Here is a 26,728-nt window from a genome sequence, read left to right as displayed (position 1 = left end):
ATGAAAAGTAATAAGAAAAATATTATAATGCCTTTACATAAAAAAAAAAGTACACCCTCACCTGGAATACAATGTTCAGTTCCAGTCTTCCCAACTCAAAAATAACATAGCATAAATAGAAGGTATTCAGAGACAGGCAAGGAGAATGCTAAGTAGCACAGAATTTTTCATACCAAGAAAGGTTGAAAAGACTAGGATTTTATTGATTTTAGAGAGGAGATGAATCAAGGTGGGACCATGATACAGGTAAACAGGGAACTTCTGTTCATCCACCTTAATAAAACAAGAAAAAGGAGACACCGTGAAAATGAAAAGTGGCAAACTCAAAACTAATAAATGGTAATGCTTTTTCACATAATGCAAAATCATATTGTGGAACTCATTCTCACAAAATAGTATCAAGACCAAGACTATTTGGATTAAATTAGACATTTATACAGGTAGCACGAATATCCAGTTATAGTAAATATTAAAAACAGGCACTTTGGAAGGCATATAAACCCTCATGGCATGAATATCAATATCTAGCTATTGGGAAATTACAATGTTATTCTTTGAACAAAATTCTCTTTTCTTTTCTTTTAAAAAGAATACAAACAATCTATTGCAACACTATGGTTGAGATTTAAAAAAAAAAAAAAAAAAAACAAACATCAGAAGATTCAGAGTTACAGAGCCAACAATAACCCTAACACTGCAATTATATATGAAGGCATTCAGGTTGACACAGCCCACCTGTGCCAGGAGCTTAGTTATGGTTGTGAGAGAATTATAACTTTGAAGTTACTGATTTTGGTGCATTTAAAAATAGTCATAGTATCATTTTTGGATTTAACTGGAATATTTCTAATTTTCATTGTAACTGGGATTAAAGCTTCAAATACAAAAAGTATATCCTGACCATATTTATCCGAAGCATTTCACAATGAAACAGATACCTCAAATCATATTTGCAAAGCAGTAAGGGACATAATTAAATTGTAATTTGATACACAGAATTCTCATTCCAGGAAACTTAGCTAATTCTTGAATTTAAATATCATCATCAGACTTTTAAGGAGAAAAACACTATTTTCCAAAGAAGTCATGCGCTGAATTTTAACTATATTTATACAATCTATGCTGTATATAAACAAGCAGCCTAAGGAATTGCTAGACCTTTAAGTCATGCATTCTCCTAATCAAAGTGACATTTTATTGGAATCTCCTCCATCCACTTGTATCTTTGCATATCACAATACACCTAACATTTAGTTTTGCTAATTCATGAAATTTAAAAAAAAAAAAAAAAAAAAAAAAAAAGTCGCTTTAACTGACACATTTTAATAAAAACAATCACATTCTAAAGAAATGTGACAAATGTGGGGATTGATTTAAATATCCATTATGGTCTTCATATATAGTAATATACACCTTTAATAATACCTTTATAATTAACTACCTTTCCTCGGTACTTATAAGCATTTTTCCACAAGTCTTCTCTACTCTTCAGCTCCAAGCTCTTTCCTGTAGCTTGTCTAGCTCACCACAACCTTGAAATGCCCCATTCCACATTACCACAAAGGGGCTCAAGTATCAGGAAATTAATATAGCCCAACAACAGAATTTATTCCTAATGTGTTGGAGTCCAGGATGACCTAGTTGGAGGTCTCATCAGCCATGACTGTGGCAAGGTAGTATAAATCTGGTCAAAATGAATATCATTCCTCATGTTCCATACATATATCAGTGCCTCGCAGTACACATACCCAATATGAGCAGAACAAACTTTCATAATCACAATTTCCATCCAGCTAGAGATCGACACAAATCACAACTAAAAAAAAAAAATCTAGTAAATAAAACATATTATTCATCACTTTCCAAGATTATAAAAATTATGAATCTTAGTATATGTATGTTAAACTATTTAAGTATTTAAATAAGTGCATATAAATGCACTGTATCATCCTGGTTGGCAAAAAATACCCGTTTTACTGTACAGATTACAAACTTTGTTTTAATGGTTACCAGCCAATGAGAATTCACCTCTCTTTATGAAAAGTACAAATGTAAAATAAGATTAAGCTCAATCATTTAAAATCAAGCACTCCTGCTTGATGATACAAATTCATAATTCAAATCCACTTTGATTTAAATCTATCCACCCTGCAAATACATACAAATATTAACTGCTAATTAGACTAATCTCATTTTTTCATTGACTGGGAAGGTCTGGGGCACAAAAAAAATAATATTTTTCCCAAAATATTATTAATTTTACAAGTTCTGCATCTAACTTCTCCATGACTTAATATGATTCCATCTTCAACACAGCTAATGGTGTAATGCATTTAGCAAGTCTGGTGACCATATTTATGTTTGATGGGCGAAGAGGCAGGGCCAACACATAGAGCCATTCATGTGTCTTAAGCCTAATGTATTGGATTCTACAAATCAGCTTTCCTTCACCTTCACTTTCGGCTCCTAAGGATAAATGCCATTTTTTTCCTTGGCAGGAATACTTGTTATGCACTTTACTCGGAAAAGGCATCCATTCCTCCGCTTCTATTCTACCTATACCTTCCCAGAAGCAGCAAATAGAAAACCTTACCAACGTAAAGACGTGGACACAGATTGAGAAGAGCATTCTACTGATTTGAGAACAAGATAGAGTTGAGTAACACCCAAGTTCCAATTTCAACTTGCTGACTTCCTCCATGACTTTGCACAAGTCATACTATCCGTCTCAGTTTCCCCAGGAGATAATACCTACTTGTCATCACTGTAGCAAGGGTTACTTTATAATGTTTATAAAGCATTTCAGAAACTGAACGATGCTACATGAATATAAATTATTATTAGAGTGTGCTGTTCATATCTTGGACCAAGCAGATTCAATTTTTAATAGCTTTTTTCCTCGTTGAAATCATTTTTATACAATTAGATTGCAGTAGCACCACTAGGTGCGATAGCACTTCCCACACAGAGGAAGAAAGAGCCAATGTGCCCAAAGAACAAAAAATCTAAAAAGGAAATAGACAAAGGGGTACAACATATAGCAAAGTAACAGTGTGAATAACTCCTAGATACCTTTTGTTTTTTAAGTTAAATGCACTAGATTCCATTGTCCCTATTCTTCTTTCACAATTCTTCTACTCACACCGGTTCCCAGGTTCAGTCCCAATTCCTTATGCACTTTCCTCCCCAACATTTGATCCTCTTCTACCATGTAATTAAATGCTTTAACTCATAAGATGAAGTAAAAAGTGCAGGCTTTTCAAGTAAAATTTTCATGAAATGGAATCCTGTTTTAGGACAATAGAGGTTTTGGGTGAAATCTTGGCTTCATTGGAGACAATGATAAAACTCCAATTAACTTCAAAGGGGCCAAGACTTCGCCCTAATTATTTAATACTAACGTCTGTCCAGTTTCTAGACTGATCAAGGGAATACATAAAAAAATACCAGAGTTACAAATTGACCAGTCAACCACACATCTCATTTGTAACCAGAAGTACACAATCAGGTAGTAGAGACCAAAAAAAGTAAATACTGAACAGTACAGCTAAACGTAAATTACTAAAAAATAAATAAATAAAGTGGAAGTTTTAAAAAAAAAATCTGACCAGGTAAAGAAACTGTTCCTGTTTCATTTAAATTAAGATGATTAAAAGCAGCATTTTTCTTCTACATAGTGAAGTTTCAAAGCTGTATGAAATCAATGTTTAGTTGTAAACTTTTGAAAGAACAACCATAATGTTTTAGAATCATAGAATATCAGGGTTGGAAGGGACCCCAGAAGGTCATCTAGTCCAACCCCCTGCTCAAAGCAGGACCAAGTCCCAGTTAAATCATCCTAGCCAGGGCTTTGTCAAGCCTGACCTTAAAAACCTCTAAGGAAGGAGATTCTACCACCTCCCTAGGTAACGCATTCCAGTGTTTCACCACCCTCTTAGTGAAAAAGTTTTTCCTAATATCCAATCTAAACCTCCCCCATTGCAACTTGAGACCATTACTCCTCGTTCTGTCATCTGCTACCATTGAGAACAGTCTAGAGCCATCCTCTTTGAAACCCCCTTTCAGGTAGTTGAAAGCAGCTATCAAATCCCCCCTCATTCTTCTCTTCTGCAGACTAAACAATCCCAGCTCCCTCAGCCTCTCCTCATAAGTCATGTGCTCTAGACCCCTAATCATTTTTGTTGCCCTTCGCTGTACTCTTTCCAATTTATCCACATCCTTCTTGTAGTGTGGGGCCCAAAACTGGACACAGTACTCCAGATGAGGCCTCACCAGTGTCGAATAGAGGGGAACGATCACGTCCCTCGATCTGCTTGCTATGCCCCTACTTATACATCCCAAAATGCCATTGGCCTTCTTGGCAACAAGGGCACACTGCTGACTCATATCCAGCTTCTCGTCCACTGTCACCCCTAGGTCCTTTTCCGCAGAACTGCTGCCGAGCCACGCTATCGGAGGCTCGTTCACCTGCACATCTACCGATGTGAATATGCCATCATGTGCCAGCAATGCCCCTCTGCCATGTACATTGGCCAAACTGGACAGTCTCTATGTAAAAGAATGAATGGACACAAATCAGACGTCAAGAATTATAACATTCAAAAACCAGTTGGAGAACACTTCAATCTCTCTGGTCACTCCATCACAGACCTAAGAGTGGCTATACTTCAACAAAAAAGCTTCAAAAACAGACTCCAACGAGAGACTGCTGAATTGGAATTAATTTGCAAACTGGATACAATTAACTTAGGCTTGAATAGAGACTGGGAATGGATGGGTCATTACACAAAGTAAAACTATTTCCCCATGTTGTTTCTCCCCCCCACCCCACTGTTCCTCAGACGTTCTTGTTAACTGCTGGAAAAGGCCCACCTTGATCATCACCACAAAAGGTTTTCCTCCTCCCTCCCCCTGCTGGTAATAGCTCATCTTAAGTGCTCACTCTCCTTAGAGTGTATATGATAAAACCCATTGTTTCATGTTCTCTGTATGTGTATATAAATCTCCCCACTGTATTTTCCACTGAATGCATCTGATGAAGTGAGCTGTAGCTCACGAAAGCTTATGCTCAAATAAATTTGTTAGTCTCTAAGGTGCCACAAGTACTCCTTTTCTTTTAGAGTACAGACTAACATGCTGCTACCCTGAAACCTAATGAGACCTGTAAACTGAAGCTCAGTGTAAACTCAAAATCTTGTTTTTCCTCACCAACAGAAGTTAGTCCAATGAAAGATATTACCTCACCCACTTTGTCTCAGTAGTAAAGTTAAACATATGTGCAAGCGATTGCAGGACTAGACCTTTATCTGCAATAATTTTCAGTGACAACAAAAAATTTTAAAGTAGAACCAAGAAAATATTAATCAGATATTAATCAGATTGCTATGTTTTTAGGGTAGGTCAAATTTAAACTTCAAAATACTAAACTTGCAAGCCTACATTTACATTAAAATGATTTTGTCGGCTTATGTCCATAGGAATAATCTAGCCAAAAGTATACTTTAAAAAAAAAAAAAAAGGTTATATATTCTATGTAACTGATTATAAAACATGTTTTGCAGAAAGAGAATGTATGCATGTGATTACATAAAACTTAGAAATGCTTTCTCATTCACCAACTGATGTATTAAACATTTTTTACATCACACATTTCACGTAAATATATTGGACTTCAGTTTTAATAATTGGAAGACTGGAAACCAAAGTAAAAATTGCAGGGAACAGACTGCGTATAATTAGAGTATGCATTTACTATTAATCATATAATAAAAAGACACATTAAACAAGTAAATTAAAGACTACTTTTTAATTAATTTCTCTAGAGTATTAGCCTAAACATGAAGGAGTTGTATGATTTTGAGAAACAGGGCCTATCAGGCTACTATATTATTTGTTTTACTGATCTGCATCTATGCCATAGAAAACCAAACAAACACACACATCTAGTTACAAAACGAGGTCTGTCAGAAAAAAATACCGTCAACTCTGAAAAGATCATGAAGAACTGAGCAAGGAGTGCAAGAAGAGGAAAAGATTTCAAATGCAATGTGATGTCAAGGGCAAGACACATTTTTCAGGTTGTCTGGTACACCACAATTCAACTGTAAAGGAGTTGCTTATATTTAAGCCAGCTACTTGGGGAAGTTGTTTTCTTAAAATTCTGGGAGTTGTGGCTTTTTGTTTGTTTGTTTTTTAATTTTATGTAATGTTGTAGTAATATATTTCCAGGTAAATTTTATTTTGTAAGTGTGGCTTTACTCATTGTTTACTGACCATCACTTCTTATAAAAATGGGCGTCAGGGTGACTAAATAATCAATACTAGCCTGTTAAATGAAAGTAGAAAGAAAATGCACTTGAGTCCCCAGCTGACCCTTTTCTTCTCATTTCCAGATAGGGTGACTAGACAGCAAGTGTGAAAAACTGGGACAGAGGTGGGGGGTATTAGGCACCTATATAAGAAAGACAAAGCCCCAAGTATCGGGACTATCCCTATAAAATCGGAGCATCTGGTTACCCTATTTCCAGGGCAGACAATTAATGACAGATAATCTTCAAAAAATGCACGTGTGTACATAGATTGTCTCATATCATACTACAGTAATGTTTAAATAAATGCACTCCAAAAGGTGGAAACAGAGATATAAATGTATCTAAGCAGAATGAAGAACTAATATAACTTGGACAGGGATACAGATCATACTTCTCCCCCACATACCACAAAAGTGTAGATTAGTATACCTCAGTACAAAGGAACAGTTTACCCAAGCTGATACCATCTCATATCCAAATGCTAGGATTGAGTCTTTCCATTTATTTGTTCTGACTCTTTCAAACACAATGAAAAATAAATTGAGTCTACAGGCTTTTTATTTTAAAAGAATATAGGGAATGTGCATGTGTGTGTAGATACATATATCCCACAAGCCAAAAGGTCATTAAAAAGATTTACATAGGCTTTATTCTTTTGAAATTTGAACCAACATATTTACCACCAAAATTAAGGTCCAAATTTATTTGCATTTCCTTGACCTGAAAGCCCATGTTTGTCTTACATCCTAACTACCAACAATCAGGGCCTGCAGTCAAGCTTGGGACCAGCTAACTGACCTAACAGATGTACAACCAGATTGATCAGACCCCAATTGGCTGAGAACCACCTCCAAGCCTGCTCTTAAGCTCAGCAACAGCATCAGGGCTGCAGCTGCTCAATGCTTGTGCCTAAAGCCGCAACCACTCCTGTGCCTGCCTTTTTCGCAGCCTTGCTCAGTTCCTGTCTCTGGCTCCGACCACTAGGCATGGCTGCCCATAGCGCTACTCCATGACAATAATCATTGGTCAGATTGGGCTGGGTTGCACAGAGACCCAAAACTTTAGCCTGGTGGCTTCCATCTTGTGTTCAAGAATCTACACTTTCATTTAAAAAAAAAAAAAAAAAAGATAGTCAAGTATCCCCCTAGTGGTTGTTAATATAGGGTTCCCATATTGAAGATTAACATAAACCCGAGCAGCGTCTGCCTGAATGTACAGACAACCTTAAGCAATTGCTCAGAGACACACAAACTCTCCCCTCAAGCCAAATTATGACAATGTTTGTCACTGCTAATCAAAGCATGTAAGGAAGAAGAGGGATAATTATGAAGACTTTCAGAATCTAAGTGGTATTTCATTTTGGCATCATGGATGGGCAGAGCTTGGGAAAGTACCACCATCTATACTTTCCCAATCTTACCCATGTGAAAATTACAGTCGTCAACACAATTTCATACTAAATTGCAACACTCAAGAGAACAAGACAGTCTCAGGCACGCTTTAGACTTAAAGTGTTTACTTACTGGTAAATATCCTCTAATTTGTCAGATAAGATCCTGAAACACAAAAGCCCCAAATTTAAAGCTACCAAATTATACTATTAGCTGATCAGTTGCATTGTCCCTCCTCCATCCCCACACCCATATACATTTAACCAATTGTTCTACTGCTGAATTGCAAATCCTGGATGTTTATCTAGCTCCTGCACAGTCTGTAAACAGACTTATCAGTCTCTAAGTGAACAACATCGAGTTTTAAAAGGACTACAAATTCTAATTTCAAAATGTGTTTGTGTAATACAAAGTATTATTTCCACTGGTTCTACCAGATCATAGTACACACACAAACTCCTACAACAAAACAGTCAAAAACTTGTATCTTATATATTATTTGTGTGGTTGGGGACGGGTGGTTGTTATTAACAACTCTAAGGGTATGGCTACACTATGAAATTAGGTCGATTTTATAGGAGTTGATTTTTAGAAACTGATTTGTACAGTCGATTGTGTATGTCCACACTAAGCTCATTAAGTTGGCAGAGTGTGTCCTCACTACTGTGACTAGCATCGACTTACAGAGCAGTGCACTATGGGTAGCTATCACACAGTTCCCACAGTCTCTGCTGCCCATTGGAATTTTGGGTTAAGCTCCCAATGCCTGATGGGGCAAAAACATTGTCACAGGTGGTTTTGAGTACATGTCATCAGGCCCCCCTCCATCCCTCCGTGAAAGCAACGGCAGACAATTGTTTTGTGTCTTTTTTCCCGGGTTACCCATGCAGATGCCATACCACGGCAAGCATGGAGCCTGCTCAGCTCACCATCACCTTATGTCTCCTGGGTGCTGTTGGCAGATGCGTTACTGCATTGCTTCAGAGCAGCAGCTCCTTGCCTTCGTGGCAGACGGTGCAGTAGGACTGATAGCTATCATATGTCTTCTGGGTGCTCCTGGCAGACCTCTGTGAGGTCGATTGGGGCACCTGGACAGACATGGCTATTCTCCTCTTAGAACACCAAATGGGAGCCAGAGACTCCAAGTCATTCTCTTCTTTAAGTTTCGTCTCATGGAGATACAGTACTGCCTGGAATATCATGTGAGCTGGAGGCTTTTGCCTCTGGCTGCTCTCCCGGCCAGCAGCACCGCGTGGTCGCACCCACCCCAGTCTAGCCCTTGCTCATGAAGTCTGGACAGTAGTAAGGAGCAGTTCAGCTATAGGCTGAGCAAGTGCAGAATGGTGGTAGAATATGCTTTGGACGTTTAAAAGCTCGCTGGCACTGTTTGCTGACTAGGTCAGACCTCAGCGCAATCAACATTCCCATTGTTATTGCTGCTTGCCATGTGCTCCATAATATCTGTGAGAGTAAGGGGGAGTAGTTTATGGTGGGGTGGGAGGTTGAGGCAAATCACCTGGAGTCCTATTTTGAGCAGCCAGACACCAGGGCGATTAGAAGAGCACAGCAAGGCGCGCTGCACATCAGAGAGGCTTTGAAAACCAGTTTCATGACTGGCCAGGCTTTGGTGTGACAGTTGTGTGTGTTGTGTGTGTTTCTCCTTGATGCAAACCCATCCCCTTTGTTGATTTTAATTCCCTGTAAGCCAACCACTCTCCCCCCTTCGAAATAAATTAACTATTGTTTTGAAACCATGCATTCTTTCTTTATTAATTAAAAAAAAAAGAGATAATGGACAAGGTAGCCTGGGTGGGGTGGGGGAGGAGGGAAGGACAAGGCCACATTGCTTATTGTAGCCACACTAAAAATCAAACTGTTTGAATGACAGCCTTCTGTTGCTTGGGCCATCCTCTGGAGTGGAGTGGCTGGGTGCCTGGAGCCTCCCCTGCCCCGCCTTCTTGGGTGTCTGGGTGAGGAGGCTATGGAACATGGGGAGGAGGGTAGGCGGTTATACTGTACATGCAGCGAGGGTCTGTGCTCTTGTTTGCTTTCCTGCAGCTACAACAGATGCTTCATCATGTCCGTTTGCTCCCCCATTAGCCACAGCATCGCATCCTGCCTCCACTCTTCACACTCAATTCTTTCCTGGCCTCTGCCACTGAATGCCTCCATGCATTAAGCTGTGCCCTGTCATCACAAGTACATGTTTTTCCACCTTAAATCTGTGATAACCTCAGGGATGGAGATGATAGGGGGAGCGTAGAAACATTCTACGCTCTACGATTCTGGGAGGACTGCATGGTCACCTGTGCTGCTGAGTTCGCCACGCTGACCAAACAGGAAATGAAATTCAAAAGTTCCCGGGGCTTTTCTGTGTACCGGGCTCACAGTTCAAAGTGCTGTCCAGAGCATTCACAATGGAGCACTTTGGGATAGCTCCTGGAGGCCAATACCATCGATTTGCGTCCGTACTACCCCAAATTCGACCCAGTAAGTTCGATTTTAGCACTACTCCCCTCATCAGGGAGAAGTACAGAAGTCAATTTTAAGAGCCCTTTAGGTCGACAGAATGGAGTTGGTTGTGTGGATGCAGTCATTTTTAAATCGACCTAATGTGGCTAAATTCAACCTAACCCCGTAGTGTAGACCAGGCCTAAGCAGTTTACCGATGTACTCCTCAAATAAACTATGAAAACTCCCTTGAATATATTATCTGGTTATCTTGAAAAAGAGTTGTATGTCTAAGTCTCCTTAACCAACACACAGGATATCACGCTATCTACAACTATGCTAGAAAAACAAAAAATAAGAGGCACAAATCTGGCAGGAAGAGATGTGAAGGCAATGTAGTTTGCTAACAGTTCTCTTGGCCTTCTCTGAAAGAGATCTTGGAACAATATAAGGAACTGACTCCACTGCAAAAGGCAACAAGAGACTCACCCTAATTCAGTGCCTGAATAAGCAAACACAACCCCACACAAGTCAATGGAGTTGAACTCGCCTTCTACCAGCAGTGTATTTAGCTCTGATTCTCAAAAAGAAAAGGAGTACTTGTGGCACCTTAGAGACTAAAATTTATTTGAGCGTAAGCTTTCGTGAGCTACAGCTCACTCCATCGGATGCCTCCTTTACTTTTTGCGAATACAGAGCAACACAGCTGCTACTCTGAAACCTAGCTCTGATTCTGTGGCAATATTTTCCATGCGATTTCCAACCTAGTTTCAGCATAGTTTCTCTCTAACAGAACACATTACTATATCAAAAATCCTCAAACTGATCTCTTATTCAAGCTATCATGTAAATAATCCATTCCTTACATGAAAGTACAGATGCTTTACTTACACGCATTTTATCACTGAAGTTAATTCTTCATTGAGTAACAAAATGGTCTGATTACTCCAGAAGAATAACCTTACCTTAAACATTGGTCCCAATACTGCCATCACTGTATCGACATATCACACTGATGTCAACAAGAGGTTTGTGCAAACAAGGACAAAATTAGATCCTTTGCTTTGCCATTTGCCCATGGTTTATGCACAGATATCAAGATGACAGATGGAGAACGATGTTTTAGCAGAGGAGTCAATCCATTACGCTTATAATTAAGCTTGTTAAGTCCAGATGCCAGCAATTTCTCAACTAGCTAGTGATGACCAAGATTGCTTATACTTTGTCCATTCTTACTTCTTAGTGCTTGGTGATAACAGAGAAATATACAAGCTCCATGAAGAGGCCAACCCTTCCCCAATTTAAAAAGCTGACAGTTAAAGAATACAAAGTTTATTTATTTGTACTGCAGTAGTACCCAGTCAGGATCAGGGCTCCACTGCATGATATGCTATACAAACACATAGTACACGCTCCTTGACGCACTGAGTTTACAATCTAAATAGACAAGACAAACGAGTCAAAGGTACATGAATTATTATGTTTTTTCCCAATTTCCTATAAATTAGTTCCCTCACAAAACACAGCTATCCCAGGCAGAGGCTGCTTTACCCCCTGCTGACCTAATGTGCTTTCCCTCATCCTGCTAACCTACAGCACAGAGGGGAATGGGAGAAGAAACAGCTGATCAAATGGTGCCTACTTCAGAGTGAGAGAAAGCATACAGTGATCATGGCCAGTTCCTGCTCACAGTATCCTCTGGCCACTGCTACCATTCCTGTCCTGCCACTCAATATCTCACAGAATGAAGAGTCATTCATGAATATCATATATACATACATACACATACACACACACACATACACACACACACTTCCTGTCTATGCTAAAATATATTCCCTGGGTTCAAGTGTAAGCACACATTTGAATAGTATTAAAGGACAGTGTCAATCCAAAATATACTTAATTTAAAAAAAATTCAAAGTAGTTTCAGGTCACACACCTGCCTGAATCCCTCTGCCAATTTTTTTTTGGGGGGGGGGGATAAGGGAGGGAGGAAAGAGGGAAGCAGAGACAATAGGAGAGGTGTTACAATTTACCTATTGCTTAAAATGCTTGTTTTATTCAAGCACCTACAATATAAACTAATTGAGATGCAAGTCCACCTCTACAAAGATAAATTAAAAAGGTGCCATTTATCTGTTAGAGCTGGAAAGGTTACAACACTCCATATATAACCAATCTTTAAAGGAGGCATCTGTTGCTATCGTATTTACCACACAAAGCTAACTGGATGTGATGGTAAATTGTGATTCTGTTTTAAAACAGTACGTCCGTTTCAAGAATTTCTTACATCTTAACAGATTTCTCTCTCTCATTTTTAAGTAGGCTCTCTTTAAAAAGAAAATGCAGCCTGCTTATTCATTCCAAGAATAAACAAAATTTAGGTGCAGGAAGGTAGGACGTCCCAGTACCTTTTTTCCTATTTTAGTCTATAGAGAGGGACTGTTTCTGACATTGTAAAGGGTTGGGCACACTATCAGCTCCTACCAAATAATATGTATACTTCATTTTTCACCAGTTAAAAAATAGTTCACCAATGCAAAAAATAATTCTCACCAATACTCTCTGGCTGGCAGAAGAGGCTTTAAACAAAACAAAACAAAAACCCTTGAACCATGGACAACTGGACTATTGAGTGCAATTGTAAAGGGACTAGTTATATAATTTATATTTTGCTAATTTGTATCCTTAAAAAAAAAAGTCTTGATACCTAAAAATTGGACTGACAGTTAATCCACATAAGCACATGTTCCAGTCACTGTTACACTCATTCTCCCCTCATTTGTTACATCCACTTTGCACTTATTGTCTTGTTTTAAATTCACAATGTAAGGTCTTCGGGACAGGAAACCATCTCTTACTGTATATTCATGCAGCACCCACCAGAACCTCAAACCAATTTATGTCTCTGCTGCACAGGTAATACAAATAAAAAGTAATAAAGCTGGCACTAAAGTTTTGAAGGAAGTGCTACATTACACAGGAATCATGGTTTATTATTATAGTTCACTAAAAAAGTACACAAACTTAGTTTCTATCAGAAGTTTTGTAAAAAAAAAAAAAAAGGTTATTGAGTACGTTTGGCAATATATTAGAACATACAAAAATATGTTTTGCTATTATGGAGAGAATATTCATGTTCAGTTTACCTCCCCACAAAAAGATGCCAGTAGTTTTGATTGGCATGCACTCTCAAAAGATTAGTTTGTTAGTGTGCAAGGAACCTGGTCTTCCATTCTCTTTGATTAATAATGTAAAGTTGGTGATCAAAGTTATAACAGCCCACAATTCGGTAAAACATTAGATGCACAACTTCTTATATATCAATGACACCTAGATAGACAATGCTTCAGCAGCTATTATAGTGTAGTTTGTATTAGCTGAAAAATCAGCACAAGCCAAAGGAGGAAAATCAGCAAGGAAGTAGTGGGGCTGTGCTATGAGCATCCAATCTGAAATATAGTTCTCCTATTCCGAGCTAGATTGAATATAGGAAGTTCATCTTGTGAGAATCCCCCATGCAGTTGAAACCAGCTGTGGTGCACATTGTTGTGTCACATTACAGAGTACAGTCATAAACTGCTTACATACTTTACCAGTGTGGTGTTCTACGGGTTAAGACAATCAGTGCTTAGTAACTTCAACATACATTTGGAAAACAAATCTTTTGAAAGAGTTTAGGATTTTATTGCCACCATGTTGACCATAAAACATCCCAGACATTGTTGGCTCACTTCATATAACTACTTGTATTCTTGACCTATTGGTTAAATCAGGATTTGAGACGAATAATTTGGAAATTTTATTTAGATCATGGAGTGACCATTAACTCCTGCATTTTGAGGTTGCACCTCTCCTATTAAGGTGATGAATCTCTTTTGATGCTTCCCCCTTTGAAGGGCTTAGAACAGTGGATTTGTTTTGGATAATGGATAGCTTAATCCACGTTGTCTCACTCAATGGTTTATATGAGAAATTCCTGACAGGAAGAAATCTTTTCTTATTTTGTAGATCAAGTTGTTCTGATTCAGGCAGAGCTGTCACCAACACCTTTTTGAGAGTACAAATCCTACATCTCCCCTACCTGAGCTGGGAGCACTTTGTTCAAAAGTTCTGAAGACTCATATCCTGTTCATAAAGGTCAATGAAAAGAATAGGGCCCATTATTGGTGAAGATTGTCAGTCCCTCCTGGAAGGAGCACAGGTTGCTGGCTTCCCTTAATAAATAGCATATATTGCTAGTGATTCAATAAACTGAGGATCGGCAACCTTTAGCATGCAGCCCATCAGGGAAAGCTGCTGGCAGGCGGGACCATTTGTTTACCAGCAGCGTCTGCAGGTTCAGCCGATCACAGCTCCCACTGGCTGCGGTTCGCCGTTCCAGGCCAATGGGGGCTGTGGGAAGTGGCAGCCAGCACATCCCTTGGCCCATGCTGCTTCCCACAGCCCCCATTGGCCTGGAACAGCGAACTGCAGCCAGTGGGAGCTGCGATCAGCCCAACCTACAGATGCTGCAGGTAAACAAACTGTCCCGGCCCACCAGTGGCTTTCCCTGACGGGCCACGTGCCAAAGGTTGCAGATCCCTGTAATAAACCATCACTAACTGGTGACAAAACTGGTTAACTAACACCCTGTATCTAGCTTTCCATTTTGGGTTAATATTACTGAAAAAAGTTAGGGTAAAACAACCAACTGTTTGTTGGCTTCAGAGTTCCTCATCTTATATGGATACCACTGGGTATGACACAGAAACAGCTATGGTAGATCTTTTCTGGCTGATGGATGAAAATCAGGAACACATGATGATCATTTTACATCCACATTCCTTCAGTGATGTTGCTCAGGAAGTGCCCTTGATTGGCTGCAGCAGATCACAGGGGAGGTGAATGGGGTTTGCTCTTGTATGACTCTTTTCCTCTCCTGCTACAAGGATGATAATGAGAAATTGTTCTTGCATCCCTGAAGGGATTCTTGTGTGGGATTCCACAAGGTCCCATCTTGTTTAATGTGTAGCTGTTGGGAGGATTAATGACAAGACATGTGTGGGAATGAGGTCAGTATGCTGACGACACCCAGTTTTTTAATCTCCATCTCATGCTAGAAAGCCGGAGCAGCCTTCACCCTACCAGGTGTTTGGTTAAGATTAAGGCATGGATGAGGACTAGCTGTCGGAGAAACAATTAAATCAAACTTAAATGTCGGTTAGTCGGGAAAAGCAATCAGAAGATATGCCAAAGATAGCATCTGCCTTTTGTTGTTTGAGTTTGCAAATTCGGGATCAGATTAAATTTTCAGGTGGCAACTACAGCCAAGCCAGCTTTTTCTTTTTTATATATGGCTAGGAGATATTCTTTCAGATATAATCCTTGTCATCCATTCCTTTCTCACCTCAAGATTAGACTATTGCAACATGCTTTGCATGAGATTACATTTTAAAATCATCCAGAAATGGAGATCGTGCAAAGTCTGTAACCTGATTTTTAAAGCACTCGATATTGTTGTATTACACCACTGCTCTAATCTGCATTTGATACCCATAGGTTTTTGGGTAGACTTCAAGGTGTTGGGTTTGACCTACAGAGCCACAAAAGATTTAAGAAATTTATCATCTGAGAGATTGTAACTGGCAGTATTGCTCAGGGAGAGAGGCAGCCAGTGGAAATGCTCAAGATGGAGCAATCCCCAGTTTAACAAACAGGGGATTGTTGTCGTGGGGGCCTGCCAGCTTTGGGACTTGGCCTTCTCCCTTCATGCAAATTTTGTTGACCTTCAGACCAAGCTGCAAAATCCATCTATTTTTTCTGTCTTTGGAGGAGCAGCAGGGGAAAAGAAAGGGGTTATTGTCTCATTTTTTCTGATACTGAGCACTGTGTTGGTTAGTGGGGCAAGATTGTGGGAGTCAATTATGACAACTGTATATTTAACCTGTCAGGCATTCCTAGAACTAAGAATAGGTGCTCACTTATTTCATACAGAACAAAATAAATACACTTTTTAAACTGTGTGTATACACTAAGTGATACCAAGCAGTTCTGCAGGGACCACACAAGACAAGCACATGGATCACTTGATGATTACCTGTTCTGTTCATTCCCCCTGGGGCACCTGGCATTGGCCACTGTTGGAAGACAGAATACTGGGCTAGATGGACCTTTGGTCTGACCCAATATGGCTGTTCTTAGGTTATTTGTTACATTCCTATCAAACTTGATCAGCTATGAAGCTGATATAAAAAAAATTTTATTTATCTAATTTAACTTGATTGGAAGGCATATTGAATAGTATGAATTCCAGAAATGTTTTTCTTATCAAAATATTTGCTCAAATGTCACCTAAGAAAGCGTTTTATAACTGGATTTGGTTTAGTAGCTTAGACAGAAAAACTGGGGAAAGTGTGTCCTGAATTTTAATGATACATCTTACACTGGTGAGTCTTCACATGTCATTTCTGAAATGACAAGGTTTACCACAACGGCCATATGTTAGTTTCATTACTCAACACAGAGCATAATTCCAGACCTCTAAAAGAGGAAGCTCACTCCTGGTAAGCTTAGTAGTGGAATCCAAGAAAGACCAGTCACTTCATATGCTATTTCATTATGGTATTAAATTATGGAGGTAACAATACCAACTCCATAGTTAAAGGATCTGTTGCAATTTGCAATGAAACAGGACTAAAATCCCTCTTTCACATTTTAATTTACTGGATTTAGTCTCTAGATTTGACACAATAATTCTCCAGAGGCCAAGTGAATGTTCCATACAATTTATAAAGAAAAATATTTACCAACTTTTGCAGGAAAGACATTTAAAAAAAGGAGAATTTTTAAATGTTAACTTGTTTTCCTCACTTTGCTTTAGATCTTCTAAATAAACAACCAAAAGTCCCGTATCACTCCTTCCCTCTTACCCACCCGCTGCCACACATACATACACCCACCCTACCTCATCGGTATTCTTTGAAACTTAAACACAAAAAGTTATTCTCTTCATTCAGAATAGAGATAGATTTGATCAGCTAACATTGGCAAAACTCAGTTACATTATTTGAAGTCAAAACAAATTTCCATTGAAATTTTGTTTTCAAACTCTGACGAGCTGTATCCCTGACTCAGCATCTATGTTCTCTGTACATAACTCTATTGAGCCAAGGAAACAGACTGAAGAGCAGGAATTATGACATTGCCATAATTTTGCCAGAAGGGGACAAGTACAGATATACAAGACGTGTGCAGGGTGGGGTCAGGGAGGTTCCTCAGCTGAGCAGGGAATCCAGGGTTGTAGTGAGAGTCTGGTGTGTTTGCATCAAGATACCAGTCTTCGTAAGTTTCCTCAGCACTCCAAGGTAGCAGTACCATGGAGAGCTTTTAAAGAGTCAATGACCTTGCACAGACACAGCTGGTTACACTGGGCCTTCTGCACTACACCTCTGGCGTACTGGACAAGATGAGTCTCTACACTGATGCAACAGCATTTGAAGGGTTCCCCACAGCAATGCTTCCCTGATACTGCTGCATTGGTGTGGTGGAGAGCAGAAGCAACAGGAGCAGGAAGCCGTTTAAGAGTTAATCCCTCAACATAGATGCACTGGGACTGACTTACAAGGACTGTCACGCAGCTCCCCACTCTCCTAACGTGGCCTTTCTCTCCTCACTGTATATCCATCACCCCTATGGCTCCCACAACATGCCCATCCACACAACCTTGATTTCCCAAGTATACAACACTATGGGGAGCCAAAGAGGTTCCATGTGGAGCCAAAGATGAACAGGCAGCTACATATAAAGAGGAGCTTGTGTGTTGAGCAGGAATGTTGAGGAGAGGGTGAGAAGGAATGTGTGTAGGTCCACAGAAGAAAGATATATGACTTGAGGGGGGAAGGGCCTGGGGAAACAAGATTTGTGTTCTGACAAGCCATAGGTGATCAGTCATAGTTGACTTCTCTGTTCCCCTTCTCTCAATAACGTTTCTCCTACCTTAAGTTCAATTTTCCCCCCATTCAGCCCTACTAGTCCCATCCAGCCACATCACCACATATCCCATGGCTCCATAGTCACAGGATCCCACCTAACACCCCCGTATGCCCCACTCCTGTATATTGCTCCCCAAACTCTCCAGATCCTTGCTCCTTGACATACTCCCCATCATGCCTCCTACTTCCCTATTACATTCAGCTTAAAAAAAAACCCAACAACTTTGTGCATATGATATGCACACATCAATGGTTAAAGCTAAACATGGAAGAGAATTAAGAGAACATTGTGTGGAACTGGGTTCTACAAGAGAACATGGAGAAAGAATGCAGCTCTCCAAGGGGCAAGAGAGACTGTAGAGTGGAGGGGCATGGGAAACATCAGATCTCAATAGGAAATCATTCTTATCCATACCAACAAACTCATAAGCATTGAGATAGTAAGGCATTGGGAAATTAAACTTTGGAGTTCAATTTGCTAGCCCACATAACCTACCAATATTAACACCACAAATTATTTTTATTACATTTTTATTAAATGTATTATGGCAGCCCTTACAAGCCCCCAAATGAGTTCATAGTCCCATTGTGCTAGGCACTATACATACAGTTCAATACCAGGCAAACTGGTTGAAACTATAGTAAAGAATAGAATTATCAAACACAGATGAACACAATATGTTGGGAGAAGAGTCAACACAGCCTTTGTAAAGGGAAATCATGCCTCACCAATCTATTAGAATTATTTGAGGGGGTCAACAAACATGTGGATAAGGGTGATCCAGTGATTATAGTGTACCTGGACATTCAGAAAGCCTTTGACAAAGTCCCACACCAAAGGTTCTAAGCAAAGAATGGAGTCATGGGATAAGAAGGAAGGTCCTCTCATGGATCAGTAACAGGTTAAAAGATAGGAAACAAAGGGTAGGAATAAATGGTCAGTTTTCACAATGGAGAGGTAAATAGCAGGGTCCCCCATAGATCTGCATTGGGACCAGCGCTGTTCAAAATATTCATAGCTGATCTGGAAAAGAGGGTAAACAGTCAGGTGGCAAAATCTGCAGACAAAATTACTCAAGATAGTTAAATCCAAACCTGACTGTGAAAAGTTACACAGGGATCACACAAAGCTGGGTGACTGGGCAACAAAATGCCAGATGAAATCAATGTTGATAAATGCAAAGTAATGCACACTGAAAAACAATCCCTATACATACATGATGAGGGAGTCTAAATTAGTTACCACCATTCAAGAAAGAAATCTTGGAGTCATTGTTGATAGTTCTCTGAAAACGTCTGTTCAATGTGCAGCAGCTGTCAAAAATGTGAACAGAATGTGAGGAACCATTAGGAAAGGGATAGATAACAAGACAGTAAATATTGTAACGCCACTATATAAATTCACAGTACGCACACACCTTGAATATGACATACAGTTCTGGACACCCTATCTCAAAATAGGATAAATTAGAATTGGAAAAGGTATAAAGAAAGGCAACAAAAATGATTAGGGATATGGAACAGCTTCCATATGGAGAGTAATAAGACTTGGATTTTCAGTTTAGAAAAGAGATGATTAAGGGGGATATGAAAGAGGTATATAAAATCATAAATGGAGTGGAGAAACTGAATAGGGAAGTGTTATTTACCTTTTCACATAATGTACAAACCAAGGGTCACTCAATGAAATTAATAGGCAGCCCATTTAAAACAAATATAAGTACTTCTTCACACAACACACAGTCAGTCTGGGGAACTCAGTTCCAGGGGATGCTGTGAATACCAAAAATATAACTGGGTTAAAAAAATTTAGATAAACCTATCCTCCATGAACTATCAGTGGCCATTAGCCAATATGGTTAGGGACAAAACCCCATGCTCTGGGTTTCCCTAAACCTTTGACTGCCAGAAGCTGGGTCTGGACGAATGGGGATGGATCCTTTGATAAATTGCCCTGTTATGTTCATTCCCCCTGAAGCTGCTGTCAGAAGCCAGGATACTAGGCTAGATGGACCATTGGTCTGACCTAGTATGGCCATCCTTACGTTCCTGTGAGACAGTCCCTAGCCCAATGATCTTATAATCTGAATAGACAAGACAGTGGATGCTCCATCACTGATAATTTTTAAATCAAAATTGGATGCTTTTCTAACAGCTATGCTCTAGGAATTATTTTGGGAAGTTCTATGGCTTGTTTTATACAGGTCAGACTGGGTGATCACAATGGTCCCTCCTGACACTTGAATCTATGAGAAAGGAAGTATTATCCCCATTTTACAAACAAACAGAGAACTGGGGCAGAAACAAACAAAGGCTAGAGTCAAGAAAGGAGGAGGGGAGACTTAGGCTCAGTCTTGAAATGCCTGACTATAGATGCCCTGCCATCCAGTGGAATCCTCAGCTCTGACTTAAGACACCCAGACTCCATATACAATGCATACGGAGAGTTAGGTGCTTAAGAATGAGACTCTCAGAAGTCAGCACACTGAGTAGGGACCTGTCTAAGGTAACCAGTAGGAAACAGTGAGGAGCCCTGCCCTACAAAGGTAGTTATGTACTTATCTCTGCTTCAGATTTACAGCCATGAATCCTCTCCTGCAATTAGATGCCTAAGTCAGGTCACCCCTTTCTTGCAAAAAAAGGCAAGGGGAGGTGGTTGTGGTCACGATGCCCTTACACCCCCAGATCAGCGGTTAGCCCTTACTAGTGATGTGAGAGACCTGGGTTCAAATCCCCATTCTGCCTGATTTGGAAGTGGGATCTGAACCTGAGTGAGTGGCCTAACCATGGGGATATAGGGTATTCTAGGGTGGGTCTCTCTCAGTCTTTCCTATTGAAGTTGTTCCACTCTGTAGGAAATACTTAAATATTCACTGGACCAGAAAAAGAGAGAGTATGCTAACCACTTGGCTAGAGTTATTTCTCACTCTCTCTCTGGCCCAATTAATATTTACGTATTTCGTATTACATACAGAGAAGAACTACAACAACATGAGAGATTGAGAGAGACGTACCCCAAAACTACCAATAAACCAGTGTTTAGGCCCCTTATCTAAGAGACAGGAGACACAGGTTAAAGTCCTTGCTCCAAATCAGGCAGAGCAGGAATCTGAACTTGGGTTTCCACACATCCCAGGTGAGTGCTCTAACCACTGGGCTATAGCTTATAAGTGGACCACAGCTACTTCCTTCTCTCTTTGGGTTAGGCATGCTCTAAGAATGCCTGGATTGGGCCCTGCAGGCAAGATAGATGGGGAAATGCCTAATTTGAGAATCCCACTGGGGTTTACACACCATATTCCTGGGGAAATACTGCAGAACTGCATGCCCACAGAAAACACCCCTGCAGAATGCCTGTGCTTCCTTGTAGAAAATGACAGGGAAGCCATGTGGCCATGAGCGCGGTTTGTGAGGGGGATTGCTCTCCCCCAAACAGAGGTGAGACATGGGGAGAGCTCCCCCCCTCCCCTCCCCACTTCTGCCAGCACAGAGCTGCCCAGCTTAAAGAAGCTGTGTCTCCGCTCCCCTGATTCTGTAGTTGAATGCGGCCTCCTGGGTCCTAGTGCCAGTTGTGCTCCCCTTCTATGTGCTAGAAGCCTTCCTGTTTTCTGTGCAACAGTGAGTGCCCACGGTGGGGCTGGGTAAGGAGGGGGCAGGGGAAATGAGGAAAGAGGGGTGAGGGAGTGGGGAGAAGAGGCAGTGGGGAAGGAAGGGAGGATGAGATGGGAAAGAAAAGGGGAGAGGGGAATCGTGAGGGGGGAAGCAGGAGTGCAGCTTGCACAGTCCTCTTGGCAGCAGCTGGGACTCCCCCATTAAGCAGGCCCATCGAACCCTCACCCTGACAAGCCCTACCTCCCAACACCTGGACCCCTCCATCCCCCCGACGAGACCCCACACCCAGACTCCCACCCCACTGAGCCCCAACCAGCTGCACCTGGACCCCCACCCCATCAAGCCCCACTCCCCCAGCACCTGGACCCCCTCCACTGAATCCCCCACACCCAGACCCCCCCTGCTGAGCCCCAACCACCTTCACCTGAATCCCTTGCAGAGTCCCATTGCCTCTGCACCCGGAACCCCCTCTCCCCCGCAACAAGCCCCCGTACATCCAGGAACTATATAATACAATTCAAAATAAACTACATATGTATTTATTAAATATTCCTTAAGAGTCAATATGAAATTCAATTTTATTCTGTAATTTTTGTTAATTTGGATGTAAAAGATGGTTGTGATATTAGGTTAGAATTAATAGCTTATATACAAAAAAATTATACTAACATGATGTATATATAAATGTATTGTAGACTACCTGAATAAAAATATTGTCTGAAAACAGCAGAGGAGGATATTAGCACAACTGGCCCTAAACCACAATTTAACAGTATTTGTAATTGCCTTTAAAGTCAATGCCATACCAAACTGCCACATTAGCGAGAGATGCATCTGATTTCATTTCATTAGTACACTGGCCATTTTTCTGGCCAGTTTGAAAGGTTTATCTAATCTACTCTACTATTCAGGTTCAAGAACAACCTGATTCAACAATGATTACTTACTTTGATCACTTTATGTTTTCCTGAATTCCAAAAAAGAAAAGTATGATCAAATTCTAAGTAGCACTGAAATTCTGGTAAATTAATTAGCTAAACTTGAACAATATACAATGAAACATACATTAGAAATAAACTAAACTATTTACTGTAGGTTCTGAAGAGCTTTGTTTACCCTGTGGAAATAAAATATAAAAAAAAAAAAGCATCAATGATAAGAGTTTCTAAATTTTAATTTGTTCAGCGTCATAATGAAAACAGATACTACATAGAAAATATGAACAAGGATATGAAGCGTTAAAAATCAGCATCTTAGCTGATTTAGAAAGACAAAGTTAAAAAAAAAAAGAGATATCTAATAGTAATTGTACACACTACTAAAAAAATTTAAGGCAGAAAGCACAATACCCATTCCTAACTGATTTTTTTTAAACACAAGGAGGATTTTTTACTTTTACTATCTCTGCAATACACATATTAGATCATCTTTGAAAGTTTCCACATTTCTAAGGAACAGCTAGCATATTGTGACAGTTCAGTCACCTACTCATTTCTGTGTTTTTCCAGAACACAGCACAACACGTTTACTCACGTCAAAAATATGCATCTAGAGTTTAGCATACACATGTAATGATGTATTATATTAACGTAACGTAAGAGAATACTTAGTCTTCATTTCAACCATGAGAAACTAACATTTCCATTATCCTTTTTAGTTACCACACATTGTAATCTTCACTACTTTAGTGACTTACAAACACACACAACACTTCTGAAATAGGCTTCAATATCCAGCCTGAGACCAGAAGTCTCTTCCTTAGAGCAGATCAAGCAATCTCACTTTGAATATTTTCTTGGTTCGTTCTTAGCAATACATAAATATATCCAATAAGAAAACAGTCAAAAGAAATAAATTCCCTGGCTCATTAGTCGATAGGCAAACCAAAGACCTCCTCTACCATCTAGAGGAGTATATGCAACTGTACATTGGAACTTGATTAACAAGTGGTATAACATACAACTTTATACATATAATAATGAAATAGGTACAGTCTAAAATTCCCAAATGTTAATGTTTTACTGGATTTTTTTCTACGTATACACATAATCCTTCCATGAAACAGTGACAAAGTAATCCCTGGTGACAGAACTTGTTCTTGCAGTTACAATGACAAAGTTGCTGTTTTATTCCACATAAAATGAAATCAAACCATTGCTGGTTTTGAAAAGTGACCAAAAAACATCAAATCCATCATTTTGTAACAGGATTTAACTTTAACCAAATAATCCTGTACTATAAGGTTTTATTTAAGAATGTTGCTACAATCCCTTGTTGATCTCCTTAAAGTTTTCTTAATGGGATTTGCAATTTTTCCCCCAATGTTATTAAAACTGTATGAATACTTAAGATGCCATCATTCCCTCTGAAAGTAAATTGCAGGATTTTTTCCCGGTTTCAGAATTTACAGTTTTGAAGTCCGGCAATTCTGACAACTTCCAAGGACCAGTCCTTTAGACCCACTCCTCGTAGCCACTTCCGCACATTCCTGGAGAGCTAGGTGCGATCTGTAATTTACATTCAGCTAAGAATCTAGAAATTACATTCATCGATCACCAGTAAGGATCATAAATAAAAAGGCTGCTGTTTGCACAAAAGCAGGTAGAGGCTTCACTTTAAAAGTTACCCTATAATTTACCTTCTTGAATGGCAATTTATAAAATGAAAAGGAGTACTTGTGGCACCTTAGAGACTAACAAGTTTATTTGAAAAGGAGTACTTGTGGCACCTTAGAGACTAACAAATTTATCAGAGCATAAGCTTTCGTGAGCTACAGCTCACTTCATCGGATGCAAATGTATCTGATGAAGTGAGCTGTAGCTCACGAAAGCTTATGCTCTGATAAATTTGTTAGTCTCTAAGGTGCCACAAGTACTCCTTTTCTTTTTGCGAATACAGACTAACACGGCTGCTACTCTGAAACCTAAGTTTATTTGAGCATAAGTTTTCGTACATCCGATGAAGTGAGCTGTAGCTCACGAAAGCTTATGCTCAAATAAATTTGTTAGTCTCTAAGGTGCCACAAGTCCTCCTTTTCTTTTTGCGAATACAGACTAACACGACTGCCACTCTGAAAACAATTTATAAAATGTGTGACCTGCAAGACACCGCAAAAATAAGCCAAGTACTCTACACACATTCTCAGAGTTACATGAAGATACTGCTCCATTGGTGCAACTTTCTGCGTGTGGACATGCCCTAAAAATTGCAATCCAGTACTGGTGCAACTCCACTGAGAGACTGAAAACCGCAGCAGCTTTTACCAATAGGACTGCATTCAAGTTTTACACCCATTGAACCGGATTTTCCCCGTTTACACCAGCGTAACTCCACTGCTTTAGGAGATTACCGCCGATTTACCCTGCTGTAAGTAGGAAGCGAATCAGGCCCATCCTTTAGAAAAGCACTCCGATAATGAATTTCGCACATACCATCTACAGCCCCCTCCCCTCCGGGTTTCTCCTTGATCACACCGCCTCGGCAATTTCGTAATCCCCCCCCACCACCACCCCCGCGCAGCGCCAGCCAGGGGTCGGGCTCCAGAGAGCACGAGGAAAGTTTGCGAAGCCTCTCTGCGAGGCAGCGAGCCCCCCGCGCTCACAGCCAGCCGGAGGGGGGAGGCCCGAGGGAGAAGCCCCAAATCCGGGAGCTGGCGCGCTGCCCCGGCCGGCAAAGTTAGCAGCCAGCAGCAGGGAAACGTGCCCGGTGCGCCTCCGCGCCCGTCACTCCCCCGCTCCCCCTTTGTGCCCGGCTCCCGGAGCAGCTCTCCGCTCCCTCCCCCAACACCCGCCCAGGCGGCGCACCGGCGGAGACCGGACCTGCCTGCCGGGGAAGGAGGGAGAGCAGGAGGCCCCGGCGGGCACGGCAGCCCCCGCCCTTCCCGTGCCCAAGGCGCCGGTCCCAGCCCGCCGCCACCGCGGGCTCACCTCGCTCCGGCTCGGCTTGCAGGCAGGTGGGGATGTTCTTCTTCCAGCCCGGCATGGTTCCCGCGCGCACCCGGCTCCTCACGGCTGCGGCGGCGGGCGGCACATTGCAGCGTGAGGCGGCGGCGCCTCCTCCCGCCGCACTCCGGGGGAACTCGGCGGCTCCTCCGGGCAGCGGCAGCCTCGCTGTGGCAGGGGGAGGAGCAGCTAGATGCGGGCGGGGGGCTCCTCTGGCCGGTTCAGCCGGGGACAGGGCGGGAAGGGCGCTCGCCTCGCCTCGCCTCGCCGCTCCGCCGCCGGCCGCACAATGGAGACGAGGAGCGGCGCTGGGCTCCTGGCGGCGGGGCCCCCGGCGCAGTCCCCGCAAGGCAGGCAGGGAAGGGGTGTGAACCCGGCGCCGCGGGGGCGGGCAGCGCCTCCCCGCTTGGCCTCCAGGTAAGAGGCGAGCGCCGCGGGTCTCTCCCTCCCCCGCCTGCAGGCAGAGCGGTGTATTGTCTTGGGGAACAGCGCGCCCCGAATCCGTAGCCCCACGTCTGGCTTCCTTGTCACCCCGGGCCAAAGTATTTATCAAAACACCAACTTCTGCCCACTCAAGGCAGGTGGTTTGCCGGTAGAGGCAATCAAGCTGCTCCTGTCGAGGGTGAGTGTACAGCTACAAGCAGATCAACAAGAGCCTGCGGCTCACAAAACTCCTGCAGCTTTAGGGCACCACTGCTCTTTGCCAAGGCATCCCCCTGACAGCCCCTTTGGGCCTTTTAGAAGGCACAGCTGAACCAAGGGTCCCGCACTGGGTCTTTCTCATTTGTAATGGAAAATGTATTTGGAGACATGGTTTCCGCCTGCAACAATTATCAAAGCCATTTTAGGATGGAAAGAGGCCATCTGCAGCTAGATTCCCCTCCTCCACTGAAACAGCTGTTTCATCTTACATTGTCTCCAAGGGAGGGAAAGGTCTAAATCTGTTCTGACAGCATAAATCATGAAATAACTTGATCACTTTCAAAACAGGTGGGTTGGGAGAGGAGATTTCTTGCCAGAATAACATAAGAACAGCCATAGTGGCT

At 41.3% G+C, this 26,728-nt stretch overlaps 1 protein-coding gene across 5 annotated transcripts in view; it reads right to left on the bottom strand.

The window, feature by feature from the left end:
- GRIP1 (glutamate receptor interacting protein 1) overlaps positions 1–26,366 on the bottom strand; it is a 535,595-nt gene extending 509,229 nt beyond the window's left edge. Inside the window, exon 1 of one of the 5 annotated variants that reach the window (XM_043493765.1) lies at positions 25,668–26,366. In XM_043493765.1, the coding sequence (XP_043349700.1) occupies positions 25,668–25,722 (55 nt within the window). In that variant the 5' untranslated portion in view covers positions 25,723–26,366. The remainder of the gene's footprint in view (positions 1–25,667) is intronic. The other 4 variants (XM_043493782.1, XM_043493769.1, XM_043493794.1 and 1 more) reach the window with 4 other exon arrangements.
- Between the last annotated feature and the right edge of the window lie 362 nt (positions 26,367–26,728).

The sequence above is a fragment of the Dermochelys coriacea genome, chromosome 1, assembly GCF_009764565.3.
Source record: "Dermochelys coriacea isolate rDerCor1 chromosome 1, rDerCor1.pri.v4, whole genome shotgun sequence".
NCBI classification, from domain to species: Eukaryota; Metazoa; Chordata; order Testudines; family Dermochelyidae; genus Dermochelys; species Dermochelys coriacea.
The sequence above is the reverse complement of the archived record's forward strand: the minus strand, read 5'-3'. Positions and strand labels throughout refer to the sequence as shown.